This window comes from Pholis gunnellus (genome assembly GCF_910591455.1).
Source record: "Pholis gunnellus genome assembly, chromosome: 17".
Taxonomy (NCBI): domain Eukaryota; kingdom Metazoa; phylum Chordata; class Actinopteri; order Perciformes; family Pholidae; genus Pholis; species Pholis gunnellus.
Genome location: NC_136544.1, coordinates 7,630,912 through 7,647,834, shown reverse-complemented (window position 1 = coordinate 7,647,834; position 16,923 = coordinate 7,630,912). Strand labels below are relative to the sequence as shown.

General features: G+C 43.6%; 1 protein-coding gene across 2 annotated transcripts; it reads left to right on the top strand.

The window, feature by feature from the left end:
* Positions 1–3,401: 3,401 nt before the first annotated feature.
* Positions 3,402–15,829, top strand: ezh1 (enhancer of zeste 1 polycomb repressive complex 2 subunit). Of its 2 annotated transcripts, none has more exons than XM_079177595.1 (20): positions 3,402–3,801; positions 4,794–4,977; positions 5,172–5,297; positions 6,005–6,127; positions 6,261–6,378; positions 6,551–6,805; positions 7,396–7,498; positions 7,778–7,941; positions 8,079–8,170; positions 8,273–8,435; positions 9,596–9,780; positions 11,597–11,688; positions 12,005–12,033; positions 12,160–12,285; positions 13,359–13,537; positions 13,657–13,752; positions 13,870–13,951; positions 14,043–14,123; positions 14,236–14,320; positions 14,460–15,829. In XM_079177595.1, exons 2-20 carry the CDS (start codon positions 4,798–4,800, stop codon positions 14,518–14,520), a joined length of 2,340 nt encoding a protein of 779 aa, XP_079033721.1. In that variant the 5' UTR covers positions 3,402–3,801; positions 4,794–4,797; the 3' UTR covers positions 14,521–15,829. The 2 variants fall into 2 exon arrangements, with proteins under 2 accessions (XP_079033721.1, XP_079033722.1); XM_079177596.1 differs by having other exon boundaries at positions 3,402–3,885.
* Positions 15,830–16,923: the final 1,094 nt, after the last annotated feature.

Sequence of the window (16,923 nt, the reverse complement as noted above, 5' to 3'; positions counted from 1 at the left end):
AAACTGAGGTACATTTGGAGTCTTTACATTTACAACCCCCAGGGTTGTTGCTTGTAACCGATGCTGATGAAGCCAACAGAACTACATCATCTGATCTGTTCATCAGACCGTGAACTTCAGCACACACTGGGGCAGTTTGAGATGAGAGTCAGTACCTCCAAGTCTGAGGCCATGGCTCTCTGCCGGAAAATGGTGGATTGCTCCCTCTGGGTTGTGAGTGAGAATAAAGTGGAGCGGGAGATGGACAAGCGGTTTGATGTGGTGTCAACAGTGCTGCGGGCATTGTACCGGACCATTGCGGTGAAGAGGGACCCGAACCGGAATGCATCCTTGGGTAGTGACTGAAAGAACGAGGTCTCGGATACAAGCGGACAAAATGATCTTCCTTCGTAGGATGGCTTGGCTCAGCCTTAGAGATAGGTTGAGGAGCCCAGACATCCGGAGGGAGCTCAGAGTGAAGCAGCTGCTCCTTTGCGTCGAAAGGGGCCAACTGAGGTCTTTGGATCAGGATGCCTCCTGGATGCCTCTTTTTAGAGGTTTTCTGGGCATGTCCAACGGGTAAGAGGACCCAGGTTAGACCCAGAACACACTGGAGGGTTGATATATCTCGTCTGGCCTGGGAACCCCTCAGGGTGGAGAGACGGACAATGTATGGACGGAAGGATGAATGGATGGATGTGCTTTTACAACTGCGTTTGGGTTTTTTTTGCCAAAAATAGCAGTTAATGAAAGTACAAACCAAATGGTGTATGACAATATAAAAGTGTACGAAATCCAAACTGATGCAGCAGAACCAGAGATATCGTCTTTTTTTGTTCCACACATTTTCTTCCTTGTCAAACTCTGGCACCTGAATTACCCGCAATGCAACTCGACTGAAGAGAGTTCAATTAGAGAGTCGGGTGTGTTATGCTAGTAGCGGCTAATGTAGCTTTGAGTCGCTAGCGTCAAGCAGAGATGATGGGTGGGATACAGGAAAGCTCACTTCCTTCTAACGCCACACGGACAGATTTTTAAACTTCAGCCGCAGCAATCGCTGACTCAAGTGACATCACTTGAGGCAACTGATTTTGCATGGCTCCGTCTGGAGCCACAAAAAGCTTTATGTAACTTATGCAGTAATACTCCCTACGACCTATAAACATGCTTTTATGGGTTTGTGTTTCTGTTGCTGTAGAGCATGATCTTTACTTGTGTGTCTGTGCTGTGTTACACCATCTGATGACAAGCAACCCCTTCCCAGCACCTCTGGATCTGACGTCACGCTGAGCCTCTGTGGTAAAGAGAAGCGGCAGGGATCTCCAAAATGAAACTGTTGCACTCACGCACGTCACTGAAGGATGAGTGCTCTGTCTCAGCTGCTGGACTTGGGAGAGAGCCAGCTTGCGCTGGGCCAAAATTGCTTCCACATTACATTTCAGAAAAAGGAGGCCACTCTTTTTTTCGTATGTGACTGGAATATAAAAATCCCACAAACAGACAATTTAATTAATCTGCATCAAACTTTCAATGTAAAGTTGAATTGTGAATGGCTGTGCCTACAAGGAGGAGCTTGACACGTTTCAAACGTTCTATCGGAGGAAAGCAGAATAAGTTAATGTTTAATTGGCATGTCACTCTTCTATGAATAATAAATGCTTTGTACACATACATGAATAGAATGTTTTAAATGACTGGGGTATTTCAAGCTGCTTTGTGATTCTTTTCATCTCCAAGCCTTTGTCAAGAGATCATAAAAGCTGCACCATGTTGAGTCCCACAATGACAGGCGCCAAGACCAACACACACTGTTTACATGATACAGAATTAAAAACTTCCTGCTGATAACAGCCATGCTCCCCAAACTTATCTTCCTGTGCGTGTTTGCTTTCGTTTGACAGGTCGGTATCAACATGGCACGAGCTACTTCAAATACAACTAGACACGGCAAAAATGCCTTATCATATAAGAGACTTTTGCTCACTCAATGCATCATTACTAGTCAGGAATGCATGTCATTAACAGTAGAACCAGAGAGCATAGAGAAACACACTGAGGCAGTCGTGTTGGTATAGCATGATATGAGACCATGTCGGACCAGGTGTCTTTATCCAAATTAGACGTGTGTATGAGCACATGTTGTGTCATGGGATGAAAAGTAGGTGAACAGTGCCATCTTGGGTGCCACAGGAGTAGCATTTTTTGTGGTTTCTTTTTATTCATTTAGGGCTTATTTTGAAAAATATAAACTAGAAAAAAAAACAAGTTGCTGTGAATATAAAGAGAATAATGTGCATATATTTACAGCCTGTAAGATATGATGCAGGATAACATTTTACAATATAGCCTACATGTATCCATAAATTGATACTTGACTTGTTGCCCATATGCATCAACAATATCGAACATTGAATAATAAATAAGTTAATAAATAGAGTCATGATTCTTTGCTGAATAATTGAAGGCATGTGGCCTTGTCCACAAGGGCATCCCCTCTTCTTTTCAGGGAAATGGTCTTGAGAAATGACACTCACTAAATATATGCCGAAAATATTGTCAAGTCATATCTCAAACATCCTTGAAATGTATGCATTTTTTTTCTGATTGAGGTATTTAAAAGAGATGTTTTCCTAATAACCTAAGTTTGAAAGAGAAAAGATTGTGTGACAATATCTATTGTGAGGAGTGATAGCAATATCTCATGGACATGTATTTATGAAATGCATCCTTTTGGTTATATGCAAATAGCTTTTGTGGAATGTATGTTGCTTAGTATTTCCTGTTTTGTTTTTCACACTGTCACAAAAAGATGTAGGTTTGAATAGATGTTTATAGTTTAAGGAATGCTTCATAAATTAAGGCTTGAAACGATGCAGCCCCTTCGACTAATCAGGTCGATCATAAATACTCAACACAAACCCAAAACGTGCTTGTTGTCACTTTAAGTAAATTAGGGTTTTACGTGGAGTACGTGAAGGCATCAGTGGCCCGAGGATCGTCATCCAGCCATCGACTAACGGACGATGAAATGCGTCGGGCTCTCCCTGGAGGAGGAGTACGGAACAACAGCTGAACTGTTTTTCGTTTGGTAGAAGTCCACTGTAGGAGTTTTCAACTATTGATCATTTTTCACTCTTAATATTTTTGGACAGTTATTTTACCTACACAATCTGCACAATCGGGGTAATTAAAACTGTTATGTGAATATATTTCCGGTGTTGTGAGCAATGTATTTGTTGTGCTATTTAAAGGGGAAAAAACACTAAAAAAATTCCTGTGAGATTAATTAATTCATTGTAACAATTGCATTAAAATGCCGATCAAAATCTATAATCGAAACCCATAGAGCGTCATGCCCTCGCGCATTTTGATGGCGATCTAGCACTCTGGACAGTTGCATCAGTTCCTGTGTGCGCGTGTAAATGGCTATATGCCGTGGCTGCTGCTCCACGCTACTTTTTATTCCCAGGACGCAGAATAGTCATAAATCCTCCTCTGCTAGGAAAGGCTGTGATCATAATAAAGACGTCACCCTCCTTGCTCGGGTTGGCTCGACAGTGCGCAGCTATTTGTAAGCTACAACAACAACAACCTCCAGCACCATGCCCATGGATAACGCAGGGAATTCTCTGAGATCCCCTCGCCGTGTGGATACGATATCTGCGTCAGATCCATAAGAAAGACCGCTTTTAATTGCTCCGGATATCTCGACTCGACTGTAAAAAAAAAAAAAAGACCCCACAAAAAAAAAAAACCCAGACAGGGACTTGATCGCGTTGCGATCTTTTCGCAACAAATAGGACGCAAGCCGTGGATTTGAAGGTATTTAATAACTGCGACACTGGATGTAGAGGCAAACGTGCACACGCGTCCGCTGGAAAAAACGTGCTGTCATTGCGGTGCCTGGTGCGTACGTCTTTAAAGTGTTACACATTTAAATGGATTCTGTGTGGCTCTGTCTCAACGGGGCTGCAGCTACAGGACGTAGCGCACTTCATGGCTGAGGCTGAAACGTGTGCACGTCTCGCAGTCCAGAAAAAAAAAATGCACTAGAGCAGCTTCCCGAGCGCAGTCTTATCGTTGTACTTATTTTGTATTCTGTTCTAGCTCAGACAGGGAAGTTGATGTGCACTAAGGTGCTTGTGAAACACAGAAAAAACTGTACTACGCACTTTTTTCTGCTCCGCTTCATATTGCTTTTTTGAAGAGGCACGCCCACTCCTGAGCAATGTGGATCATGCCCCGTGCTGTTAAATAATTAGACTTTACTTATTTGTTCTCACACGATGGGTCTGTTTGGTCATTGTTTGGTCAGTTGAAGTCTTGCCCTAAGCGATTTTAAAGCACCAGTGTCAAACCCTTTTTTTTTTTTTTTTTTACATAGAATTTCAGTTTTGTTTTGCAAACAGAGGGGGGCACTCTTTCAAATAGACTTCACGTTCCAGTAAGGGTGAATGGGGAAGTTGTATGTCTGTGAGAGGCAGGGGGAGAGAGTATGTTGCACTCACGGTATAATGTAATAAAGACTTAGTAATTTAACATAAATTATAGAATGGGACTGTTACACCAAACTATCAATTATGAGCATACCATGAGTTGTATTATTGAGAATTATTGTGATAGAATAGGTGGTGAAATCTGATAAATTCATATACGTTTGCAGTTGAGTCCCACAGACACTTTGAAAAGCATTTTTAGGAATATTATTAAAAATTCCTAAAATACATGTCCAAGATGCAATCACTCTTTTGATAGTGTACCGTGCACTTTTTAAACACCTTTGTGGGCCAAATATTATCTCTGTCTTTTTAAAGAGTCATGGAGGAAACAGCTGCTGCAGCTCCAGCGCCTGACACAGATGCTGCCCCACCAGCCCCAAAACCTCAGCCTTCCTCCTTTGTACCGTCCCGCAGCCTGCTGGAGTGGAGACGGAGGGTCAAGTCTGAGTATATGCGCCTTCGCCAATTAAAACGCCTTAAAAAAGTAGAGGAGGTCAAGGTGGGTCAACACAATTATGAACATTGCTGCAAACAGGTGTTTGTTCAATTTATGCATGTGTACTGTATGCATGGCGTCAGGGGCTTGCAGTATGAGTGTTTTTTTATATGCAGCACTCACTGTGTGTGTGTGTGTGTGTGTGTTTATGTGTCTTTCAGGAGTTGTGACATGCTCTTTGTTCTGTTTGATTCCAGACCCTGTTCATGTCCAACAGGCAAAAGATTGAGCAGCAGACAAATCTCCTGAATGCAGAGTGGTCCAGGCTCAGGATTCAGTCCATCCCTCTGTCAACGTCTGGTGGAGCTCTGGCCAACAAGAAGGTGTGTGAGTGTGTGCTAAAGAGAGTAAAACAATAGCCTTTGCACCACATAACGTCATATAACCTGGGTTATTATAGTAATCTGAAACGAAAACGAAAATAAACTGTGAAATATGCCGCAATTGCTTCACTTTGGACACTAAAGTAGTGCGAAGATTACTGTAAACAATAATCATTACGGCCATTCCTTTAGATTAGGCTTATGCAATAAAAATGAATTGAAACTATTACAATTTACATAGCATCCTGCATGCACTGTCCAGCTATGTGTTCCTGCCCAGGCTGCTCTGGCTTTACAAGTAATCCAATTCTATATTATTGTGTGAATGTCTTGTGAGAAACAACTCCTCATCTCCGTCACGTTGCATCCTCCTTAGCAGCACCAGTGTTCTGCTCTGATTCCCACCTGGTTGTCAAGTGTTCCTAAAATATCTCAGAACAAAGCTGTGTGCCAGAAATGGATTATAATATGCAGCCTAAGTGTGGTTTATATCCCTGTGGGAGCTCAACCTGAGGGCATGACAGCATTTTTCTCTTCCCCCGTGTTGTCAGAGTCCCCTTTTATTGTGTTTACTAGGTTTATTTTTTTCCCTGTTGGGGTGTCGAGCAGCATGTGTATTTGATTATATATATTTGAAAATTGTCCAATAATGCTGAGGACTGCTCTATTGTCTTGTCATCCCCAACGCGCCTCCGCTTCTCTTACAGATGTGCACAGTGGAGTGTGGCTTCCCAGAATTCAAAGCTCAAGCCATTGCCATGAGACCACTGTCAACAGTGGCAGGAATCCCCTTCATGTACTCCTGGTCGCCTCTGCAGCACAACTTCATGGTACGACATCAAATTACAACGCTACTTTGACATTTCTCCGGCCGTGGTGTCCTCAGAAGCGTCACAGGTGGTGGTGTGACAAGCGCCATCAGCTGGTCGCATACCTGTCTTGATGGGAGTTTTTGTTTCTTAGGTGGAGGATGAGACATTCCTTCACAACATCCCGTACATGGGCGACGAGGTGCTGGAACAGGACGAGGCCTTCCTGGAGGAACTCATCGACAACTACGATGGTGTCCATGGTGACAGAGGTGTGTGTTGAATGAATAATGTAGCGCCTGTCATACCTTATATCACTGCAGCATTACCTTGGGATGTTTTGTTTGTTATGTGCTGATGATGCAGCCTGGAAGCGTGCGGGAAACATAAATGAATATTTAAGGCATTGGCACTTTAGCTTCTGACATGTTAACTGTGTCCCAGAGGGGGGGTTTATCAGCGATGAGGTCTTCAAAGAGCTGGTGGAGGCCTTGAGCCAGTACTCTGACCACGAGGAGGAGGAAGAGGAAGAAGCAGCAGCGGTGGTGGTGGCGGTGGCGGCAGCAGAGGCCGTGGCGGAGGTGACGGTAAAGAAGGAGGACGAGAGAGCGATGAGGAGGAGCTCAGCGGAGGGTTCGGAAGATGCCAAACCTGGTGCTGTGGCATTCGTCAGGAAGAAGAGGAGGAGCACCACTGAGGGTGAGCAAGTCTTCAGCTGGGTTTAGACTTTGTCCTGTGAGAGAACAAGAGGGCTTGCAGCATGAACAAGGCTGGCACTGTTCCTTTCATTACACTGTACAGCTGCCGCAAGGTCGCCCTGCCACAGCAGCAGCGTTTGCACGGGCATTGTTTGCTTTGAAGCTGCCCCTCTGTCCCTGCATGGGTACGGTGTGTGAGGGAACCTGTTCGTCCATTCCACTGATATGACCCGGCTCTTATTACAGAACGCACTGCCCTCTCGTACCAAGCTTTATGTGAAACTTAGTGATTGTGAAATAGAAGCACACCTGGATAAACAGTCACTGAGGCACTGGTGCACGAACACATCCATGAATGAGGGGCAATGAATAAAACAGAAGTGTTTGTATAACACCGCGGCTTCTCTCTGAACTGTTTTCAGAACACGTTTTTGCTAACCGGCCTTGAGAATTGGGAAATCTTTTGTACCATTGCAAAATGTTTAAAAGAACACATTGCATAAGACTTATTTGTGAATCTGTATCAAAGCATGACATGCGGGTAAAACTGTTATTTGTATAACCGTCTCTCTTTCTTTCTGTCTCCCAAAGCGAGGGACTTGTCCAGCACCAAGAAGGTCCCCAACGATAAGATATTTTCCGCCATCGCCTCAATGTTTCCTTACAAGGGCTCCTCGGAGGAGCTGAAGGAAAAGTAAGAAAAGTGCAGTGAAACTGTGAATCCATGTGCACAATGCCGAACAGGCCCGTTGCCTAGTGTTCACCATGGAGACGCAAGCTGTCAGGGAGGAAAGTAATAATGGTGGCTCCCTCTCAGGCGCTCTGACTCAAAGGAGCAGTTGGATCAGCATCTGAAAGAGCTTTAGAAAGAAACACCTACGACTTCACACGGCACACCAACTTCAATTCATAGCAGTGCCGTGGTTAAAGGAATTTCACACGTGTGATATATTTCTACTAAAACCCTCCACAGGTACAAGGACCTCTTGGAGCCCCCCCGCCCGGTGAAGCTGCCCCCACTCTGCACCCCCAACCTGGACGGACCCTTTGCTAAGTCTGTACAGCGGGAGCAGTCGTTACACTCCTTCCACACGCTCTTCTGCAGACGTTGCTTCAAATACGACTGTTTCCTCCACCGTAAAGGCTTGATTTATGTTGATCATTATTTCTCCTGCGGTGTGATGTGTCCCAGTGAGATTGTGATTAATACTTATTGATGCACCATACTGATGTGCAACAGAGAGCCAAAATAAGTTTTCTTTCTTTTCATAAAGCTTTCCATGCTACACCTAATGTTTACAAGAGGAAGAATAAGGAGATCCGCATAGAGACTGAACCATGTGGCGTAGACTGCTTCCTGTTAGAGGTATGCCAACCTCACAATTATTGTAACCTAATCGTGCATTCTGTTCGCTTTCGTGCATGCTATATCGTGCCGTTTACTCTTTTCCCCCGTCCTCCTCTGAAGAAAGGGGCTAAAGAGTTCGTGGATCAGAATATGCTACGGTCACAAAGGTCTCGGAGGCGCCGAAAGCAACAGCGTCCCACCAGCTCCAGCTGTCCTGGACCGTCTGCGTCTGTTGAGGAAGGACAAGATGCCTGCAGTGACCATGAAACCACCTCCTCCTCAGGTAAGGCTCTGATCCAACGGCAACTTTGGATCTGCTTTTGAAACCACTAGGTTGCTTTCTCTATTCTAGGCATGAGGTTCAGTTGATCTATACGTTTTTTTATTTCTTTATTTCTATTTTGCTTACTACTATATATTGCCTATTGTTTTGAGATTAACATTTTCTCAGGCACTCTAAAGTAAATCGCTGAGGCCTCACGCAGTAAACACAGTTGTTTGTGTTTGTGAGTCACTGTATGACTGAGTGGAGGCGTCATTTACCATAACCTCCCCCGAATCCCTCCCTTTCTGGAAGGTTGCCTGCCCCGACTGCCCCTCGGAAAAGTGAAATTTGGCCGAAGATGATAGCTTGCGAGTCATATCCTGCTCTCTCCTCTGTCTCCCTCTCCCCCTCCCTCAATCTACTCTCAATATCAGCTCTCCCTTGCCAAGCAAAATAAACCAGCCATTAGTTTTGCATGCTACGGCCCCAAGATAAACAGATTGTTCCCTCTCCCCCTCCTCCTTCTGTGGTGTTTTTTTTATCATTTCTGTTGATATCTTCATGCGGAGAACACCGGGAGGGAAATAAGAGCAATCTCCTCTGGCTCTCTGTTGTCCCCTCCTGCTCGGGGTCGTCTTAGGTTGTTGTTCATCGCCAACAGGGCCTCACTGGAAGTCTCTGTTAGTTCTGGAAACCGCTCATGCTCAGCCAGTGACTCAGCAGACTCCCTCGCACGTGTTAAGATAATGTGGGGGGGGGAAAACAGATTGTTGAGCAGATTAATAAAAATACTCAGTGCTGGAGCATGTGGCCACGGCAATGCTGCATTCAGCCTGTTGCCAAGCAACATTCGGCTCTCTGCCTCGAGCTGTGACTGTACGAGCGTTTTGAATATCCAAAAAGCTAAATCAAAGGAATGGTCCCCTGTGTGTGTGTGTGTGTGTGTGTGTGTGTGTGTGTGTGTGTGTGCACACGTGCAGATACACAAAAATGGCACCCAGAAATAGCTGTATGTGTGTCAGTGGAGGGTTGTATTCGCCTGACTGTGTGTGTGGGCAGGTACAAAAAAAAGCTGTCAAAAACCTTTAACCAAGACAAAATAATAGAAAAGAGTTTTATGAACCGAACTTTTTGCCAAGAGTAGTGATACTAAAGCTTTTTTCCTGTGTGCGTAACAGAGGAGAATTCGCGATGCCAGACTCCCACCAAGCTACGTCCAGGGGATGATGACGGGGAGCAGCAGGGGTGCTGTGTGGTCCAGTGGAGCGGGGCGGAGGAGTCACTGTTCAGAGTGCTACACGGCACATACTTCAACAACTTCTGCTCCATTGCTCGCCTCATCGGCACAAAAAACTGCAAGGAGGTAAAATTGTTCACACACTTAAAGGAATACTTCCCCCACAAAATGGCCATCTGCATATCAATTACTCACCCTGTGTTACCTTGAAGTCTTGAAAAAAACGTAGTTGCATCCACATTAAACGGAGAATCAAAAAACGGAGAAAAGTCTTGATAAATTGAGATAAATGGGGGCCGTGTTTAACAACAGCAAGAAGTTCAATATTAAGGTTATAGTGAAGATGCAGGTGTTTCTAACTATGATTTATTCATTCACCGTTAAAAAAGATGTAATGTGCTCTTACTGACTAATGATAGCACATGACAAATTATGGCTTAGATTTAAACAAATTATGGTAAATGTAGGATGAAAATCTGAATTTTCTTAAAGGAATACTCTTAAAGTCAGACTCATAGTGGATAGTTTAAAAGAGAAACCAGAGATATCATCTTTTTTTATTCTACCCATTCTTCTTCCTATAGCCACAACCTGCCACCTACATCACCCACATAGCAACTAATGTAGCAATGAGCGGCGAGCCCTAAGTAGAGATGAGGTGCGGTGTGGTAAGCTAATTTCTTACCAAATGCAAATAACCCCCTGATTATCTTTATTTCAAACTTGTAGTCTTCAAACCCAAACAATGTTGCCACTGGAGGCACAAAAGGCTTCAAAACATTTTTTTTCAGGACCAGATTTTGATGTATAACATCGGATTAAGTTCCCCTTTCAAATGGCAGATGCTGGAGTGAGATAAAGGCTGCAAATAGATGTAACAACTCTCAACACTTAAGTAGAGAAAAGACACCCACATAAAACAAACCCATGGAAACTAGGAAATAGAAGCAAGAGGATTTCTGTACAGCAATTGTGAGTTGTTAGCTGACTCATCTGTTTACTAGCTATATAAGTTATATATTATATTATATATATATATATATATATAATTGTAGTTTAAATGTTAAATAATGAACAAACAAATACTTTCTGTAACTATTGCATAACTGAAGTAGACAGCATACTTGCGTCACTGATTTCTGTTGTGTTTGGGCCAGTGCGAGTATAATAGCTAATGTATCCTGTGCCTGTGATTTTGTGGTGCGGATAATTGGGCTGACTACAGAGAGAATGGCATGTGGCACCATAAACACGGATGCTTACCAGATGTGACGTCTCCCAAATTCTCCCATGATGCAGTCGGTCAGCCTTAGACATTCCCAGACTTGAGTCAAATGAGTGTCATGTGGGTATGTGCGTAACGAGGCTTGTGGAGAACATATTACGACATCTAAGTTTCAAAACTTTTTTACTTTTGAGCACAACACACGCAGTAAAGAATGGGTACAAGTAAGACATGTTGAAGCAGCCTTGACTGTTTACATCCACCCTCCTTAGCGCCTCTTGTCACATGTGCAGACCAGTCCAGTATTGAACTGTCTGTCACGGCCCTGCTGGTAGTCAGAGGGCCCCGCCCACTGCTTAGCTGAGTGGAAAGGCTGAAACCAGCTGCATCATTATGTATGTCTGTGTCCTGGGGAAGAAGCCAAATCTGGGTTTTGGCCGCCAGAAGTGGTTGAGTTTGTGTGTGTGTGTGTGTGTGTGTGTGGGTGTGTGTGTGTGTGTGTGTGTGTGCGCCGCAGTGGGGTTTTGATAACGTAGGATGGAGGGGGACGGATGTTCTATGGCGTAATCGCGGTGATGTGCTTTTCCGCTTGATGGGGCAGAACATGACACAATGTAATTACAATGAAGAAAAACAGAATTTCTTCACAGTAGTGTACATTTGTAATTAATTAGCAGGATATGTTGTTGTTGTTTATGTCATTGTCACTTTCCACAGGTGTATGAGTTTGCATTGAAGGAAGTCCTCATCCACCGTGTTCCTTTAGTTGATGGAGGCATCGCGCCGCAAAAGAAGAAGCGGAAACACAGGCATGATATCTCCTGTTGCTCTCCCTCGCTTGCCCGCCCTTTGCTGAATGATGGAAACATTAAGATAACATGATCTCTTGCAAAAGGGAGCTTGGCCCTCAGTGAAAGCGCTCTGAAAAGATAATGGTTCAAATAAATAATTAAAATCATGCAGAATGACAAGTATTCTGCACTGTTGCATCAGTATTTACTCTGCATTTAGTTTTCAAATTTCAATTCTTGTTACTTCATAATAAGCCATGAAAAGTGAACTGAAGAGGTGTGGAACAAGTTAGAGGAGTGTTGACCCTGTCTTTGTGTTTGTTTAATGTGGCAGGTTATGGGCAAAGATTCAGCTCAAGAAAGGTATGTTCACCTGAAAAAAAGAAAAAAAAGAAAAACGCCACAGCACAACTATTACTACACTATGCATTCTGAAATATGATGCAGTTCACTGTGCCAGTCTGAGGGCTTTGTCCTCTGTTGCTCCAGATAACTCGTCCAATCAGGTGTTCAAATACCAGCCATGTGATCACCCCGACCATCCATGCGACAGCACCTGCCCGTGTGTGATGACCCAGAATTTCTGTGAGAAGTTCTGCCAGTGCGAGCACGAGTGTGAGTGTCACCTTTTTCTTATTCACCAGTGCGACCATTCTCCCGTGTACTCGATGCTTCTTCTTTCTTCCACAAGCAACAAGACATAAGCAGCTCGCTCTGCCTTGTAATGTTCAAGGGAAATTGTTTGTCATAACCACATTTTCCACTGAAAGCTTTTTTTCCAGGCCACAATAGAGCACGGCAGCAGAATGTAAAACGACTCTGCAGTATTCTGGCAGTGGTCAGAGGAGAAACTGTCCTCTGGCCGGGGATAGGTGGGTGTCTGTTTAATACAGAGCTGTGTTCACAATGAGGCATTCGCTGCAGCAGCAATGACCTAGAACAGTGTTTTCCGAAAATGGCCACATGGTGGAGGAATGCATTTTTCTATTTTGCCCTCTGGAGAGTTTACAACAGAGGACGGGGATAAGACGTACGACGAAAATATCTCGCAACGGTTTGGAAAAAGATGGCTTCACCTCATTTGTTCATCCGTTGTGGCTCAGCCCCCCTCCTCCCTCCCTCCCTCCCTCCCTCCCTCCCTGCCCGACTGTTACCTCGCCTTTTCCCGTAGCAGAGGAGAGCCGGGGCCAAACAGGAAGCAGCCCCCGGTTGCACATGTGTGTGCTCTGAAGACTTGGAGAGAAATCAAAGGGATGTGACAGGCTCCGTGCCTGATATACAACATCATCTCCAACATCAGTATGAGTCAGGCAGCTCCAGCTCAACAACGCTTGATGATACAGTCACGTAAAACCCGCACTGGCCGGGGATTCGCAGGTCGAAACGGCAAATGCGTACCGACAGTTTTCCCCAAGCGGAGACTGCTGCAAAGACATTTCGGTTATTCTTGCCTGATCCTTCCACTCATCTGCCCGGAGGGTGTTGTGTTTCCTCTGCAAAATTGTATTTCAGCATATCTGCCAGCAGAGGTCTCTGAGTGATGGGCTTCTCAGCTTTACTCGTTGAGTTTCTGTGCTGCAACTGCATTATGGCGTGGAATTATTATTTATCATAATCATATTGGGTGTTCTGCCAAGTCATGTAATCTATATTATTTCAGAGCAGCTGCGTGTCCTAATGTTTTCCAGGCCAGAACCGCTTCCCAGGCTGCAGGTGTAAGACGCAGTGCAACACGAAACAGTGTCCCTGCTACCTGGCCGTGAGGGAATGTGACCCAGACCTGTGCATGACCTGCGGCACTGCAGAGCACTGGGACAGCAAAGCCATCTCCTGCAAGAACTGCAGCATCCAGAGAGGCCTGAAAAAGGTACACAAGGACGCTTGAAGGTCTAAATGTTTCAAACCTGATGTTCTGTTATTCTGTAGAGAAGTTAGTGTATATTTATATGACTTGTGGAGTCCTAACCTACTTGTGACTTCTCTCAGCACCTGCTTTTGGCTCCATCAGATGTCGCCGGATGGGGCACCTTCATCAAAGAGCCGGTTCAGAAGAATGAGTTCATCTCTGAATACTGCGGAGAGGCAAATCCATGCCGTTTCATCAGATTAGAAAATATATATATTTTTAGGCTTGATTGAAGTTTTGTACTTACAGTGTTTATTATTCCTGTGTGTGTGTGTGTGTGTGCGCATGAGCAGCTGATCTCCCAAGATGAGGCGGACCGACGCGGAAGGATCTATGACAAATACATGTCCAGCTTCCTCTTCAACTTGAACAATGGCAAGTATTCCCTATTCCTCCACTGCTCATAACCACACCATGTTATATGTTATTTTACATATTCCTCAATGCACCCCATGTCTCTCGGTAGACTTTGTTGTGGATGCCACGCGTAAGGGAAACAAAATTCGCTTTGCAAATCATTCAGTTAATCCAAACTGCTACGCAAAAGGTAAGACCGAATCAGTTTTGTTTTGCTACGGAGTCAAAACGTGAATTTAGATTGCTTTTGTGGGTTGAAAGCAGTCTTTCGTTGCCTAATGCTATGTTTGTTGCCATTGCAGTGGTAATGGTAAATGGAGACCACCGCATTGGTATCTTTGCCAAACGAGCTATCCTGCAAGGAGAGGAGCTGTTCTTTGACTACAGGTAGAGTCACAGGCCTTTTAGTGACTCCAGCAGGTGCAAAGTAAAATAAAAACCAGGCCGTGCGGTACCTTGTGATAAACTAATCTACCAGTATTAGTAGTTCCTGTATACTAACTGACTTTTCATCTTCCCTCCACAGATACAGCCAAGCGGATGCCCTCAAATATGTGGGAATAGAAAGGGAGGTCGACAAGGCTTAGCTACACCTCCGTAACCTTTCCCTCACCCTTCATCCACCTACTAATGCTTCTGTCCCTCTCCGTAGCGCCACATCTAGCTGACAAGTTTCAATGAACAGTCGCTGTCTCTGCCCTCTCTGCTGCACTTCTAAAAATAGAGAGTTCCTCCCTGCGGTCTGCTGGTGCTCCCGCCCCGCAGACACCATGCCACCTCGTTCAGTGACAGCAGTTTGCCCAAACCCGCCCAGTGTATACGCCAAGCTTATGAAACTAAACTATTTAAAGTGGAAATACTATTAATCTGTATCGCTTACCGCACCAAGAGGATCACATGTTTTTTTTGGTGTTTTTTTGTTTCATCTTGTTAAAAGCAAAGAGGTTGTGATTACCCATCTTACAGTGTGTTACTCTCTAAGCAGTTTTGTTACTGTACTTATAGACCGGCTTTTCTTTGACCTCTCAATACGTAACGCAAGCTTTTACATCGTACCTAATGATGATCAGTGAAATGCATGTGCTGTCTCTTGGATAAGCAAAACCAATATACGATGTTAGCCACAGCATTAGCTTCAGTCAGATTCTGCTCCGTGCGGTCTCTTTAGTATTGTAGTGTGATGTTACCCGCTGCCTGTTCCTCAGAAGAACTTGACCAGGTTCAACAGCTTTGTATGTTCTTCTGGGAACTTTTCCAGCGGCAAGCATCGCCACCACATCTTGATGGTGAGATAAGTTATTGTGCATTTATATCATTGTTCTGCAAAAATAGGCAACCAGACAAGAAACCGACTGACTGAATGTAACCTGTGGTGATGATGGTGAAGAGATCTCATCCCTCTTTTCATTTTACGCATTAACTCATTCTATTGGTACTCTGACAGATGTGCATGCACATCAACCATTTATCATCACATTTACATGATCTTGAGGACTTCACATTTTGTGAAGGAAATCATTAATACATTAACAAGTCGCACAGTAAATGTCGTCCTTTAAAAGTGCCAAATGAGTCCACACAGAAAAAGGCTGAAATAGTGTGGATGTGTTGCATAATTAACAGAGGTGTGTTAAAGGTAACCTTTGCAAGGTTGTGACCCTCGGAAAAGCAAAATTATCAGTGTTTGACCAAATATTAAAGTCTCCCACATGTGAATGTAAAATATATTTTTATCATCTTCCTTATTTGTTTTATATGTCCAGATTTGTTACCACCCTGTTTTTCATTTATAAAACATTAAAGCCCACTCTTAAATGAGATCTTTCTCAAAAGGGATGAAGAAAATGGAGTTTTCTGCTATGTACATTGTCTGCCTATAAAAATAAAAAGTTTAACTTTATACATTAAAACATGCTGTTCTAGTCCATGAGTTTGTCTGTGCAAAAAAAACAAAAAAACATCTCACCTTAAATAACACATTGACAATTTCCTTTAAGCTTCTTTTATTGAGTTTGGCTTTGCCTTGATTTACACAGTAATGGTCATTTACAGTGAAAGTATTACAAAACAAAATCAATCAATTTGGTTTGATGGTGCAGAGAAGTGGTCTGACCTGCCTACTAATCACTCTGGTGCTTTATCGTCGGATTATATTTGATATCACAGGCTATCTGCAGATTCATGTAGTAAGTATTAAGACCTTAAGTATTGTAATCTCTATACTTTAAATAAAGTTAGATTCAAATCATGACTTTCTCACAGCCCCAATTTAACTTTATGCTCCTTTTAAATGTGTTTTTTATTTAAAATCTGATGTTAAACTTTGATTAAACTCCAGGAAGCATTAAGCAGCCCCGAAAAAAGGTATACATTTGGTGAAATCAGCAGATAGCCTGTCTGAGCTAACAACATCCTTCTGGCCTACTCCCTCTACTGGCCATTTTACCTTAATCCCTTTTATTCCCACCCTGTAGGATCCGATCAGCACAGATTCAACGTGCTTGAAATTGAACAACTGAAGCCTGAACATGGAGAAGCCACTCTGAGCTACACGCAGGCCTCATTTTTGTCTCATTGCTCTACGGTCGGTGCACAACAATAAGTGAGTTGGACAGTTGGCATCAGTGCACACGATTTTTTTCTAAAGAGAGTCGTGGTTTGAAATCAGTATCTTGGTTGGCAAACTATGAATACACAAACATACAAACATCTAGTCAGTCACACATACACACGCTCCAGGGACCACGCATGATTAACTAGTGAGTGGCAATGAAGTGACACTAGGCTGAATGTTCATAGCCTGTTGAATACATTGAGGTGTATACATTTATATGATACATAAGTTTACTCTTTCCTAATAGACAGCAAAGCATATTAGGCCCAAGTTTGTTGAACTTTGAGTGGTGATTGTCTATTTAACAAAAACACAAACTATTCTTGGTGTCGATCACAAACCAACAGTTTCACTCCGTTTGCTCACTTTTCATTAT

What these genes read in the sequence shown, in the direction of transcription:
- ezh1 (XM_079177595.1), top strand. Translation starts at nt 4,798, where the DNA reads ATGGAGGAAACAGCTGCTGCAGCTCCAGCGCCTGACACAGATGCTGCC. An exon ending in AAGAAGAAGCGGAAACACAG is followed by an intron (nt 11,689 to 12,004) that starts GCATGATATCTC and finishes TTAATGTGGCAG; the next exon opens with GTTATGGGCAAAGATTCAGC. An exon ending in CCTCTTCAACTTGAACAATG is followed by an intron (nt 13,952 to 14,042) that starts GCAAGTATTCCC and finishes GTCTCTCGGTAG; the next exon opens with ACTTTGTTGTGGATGCCACG.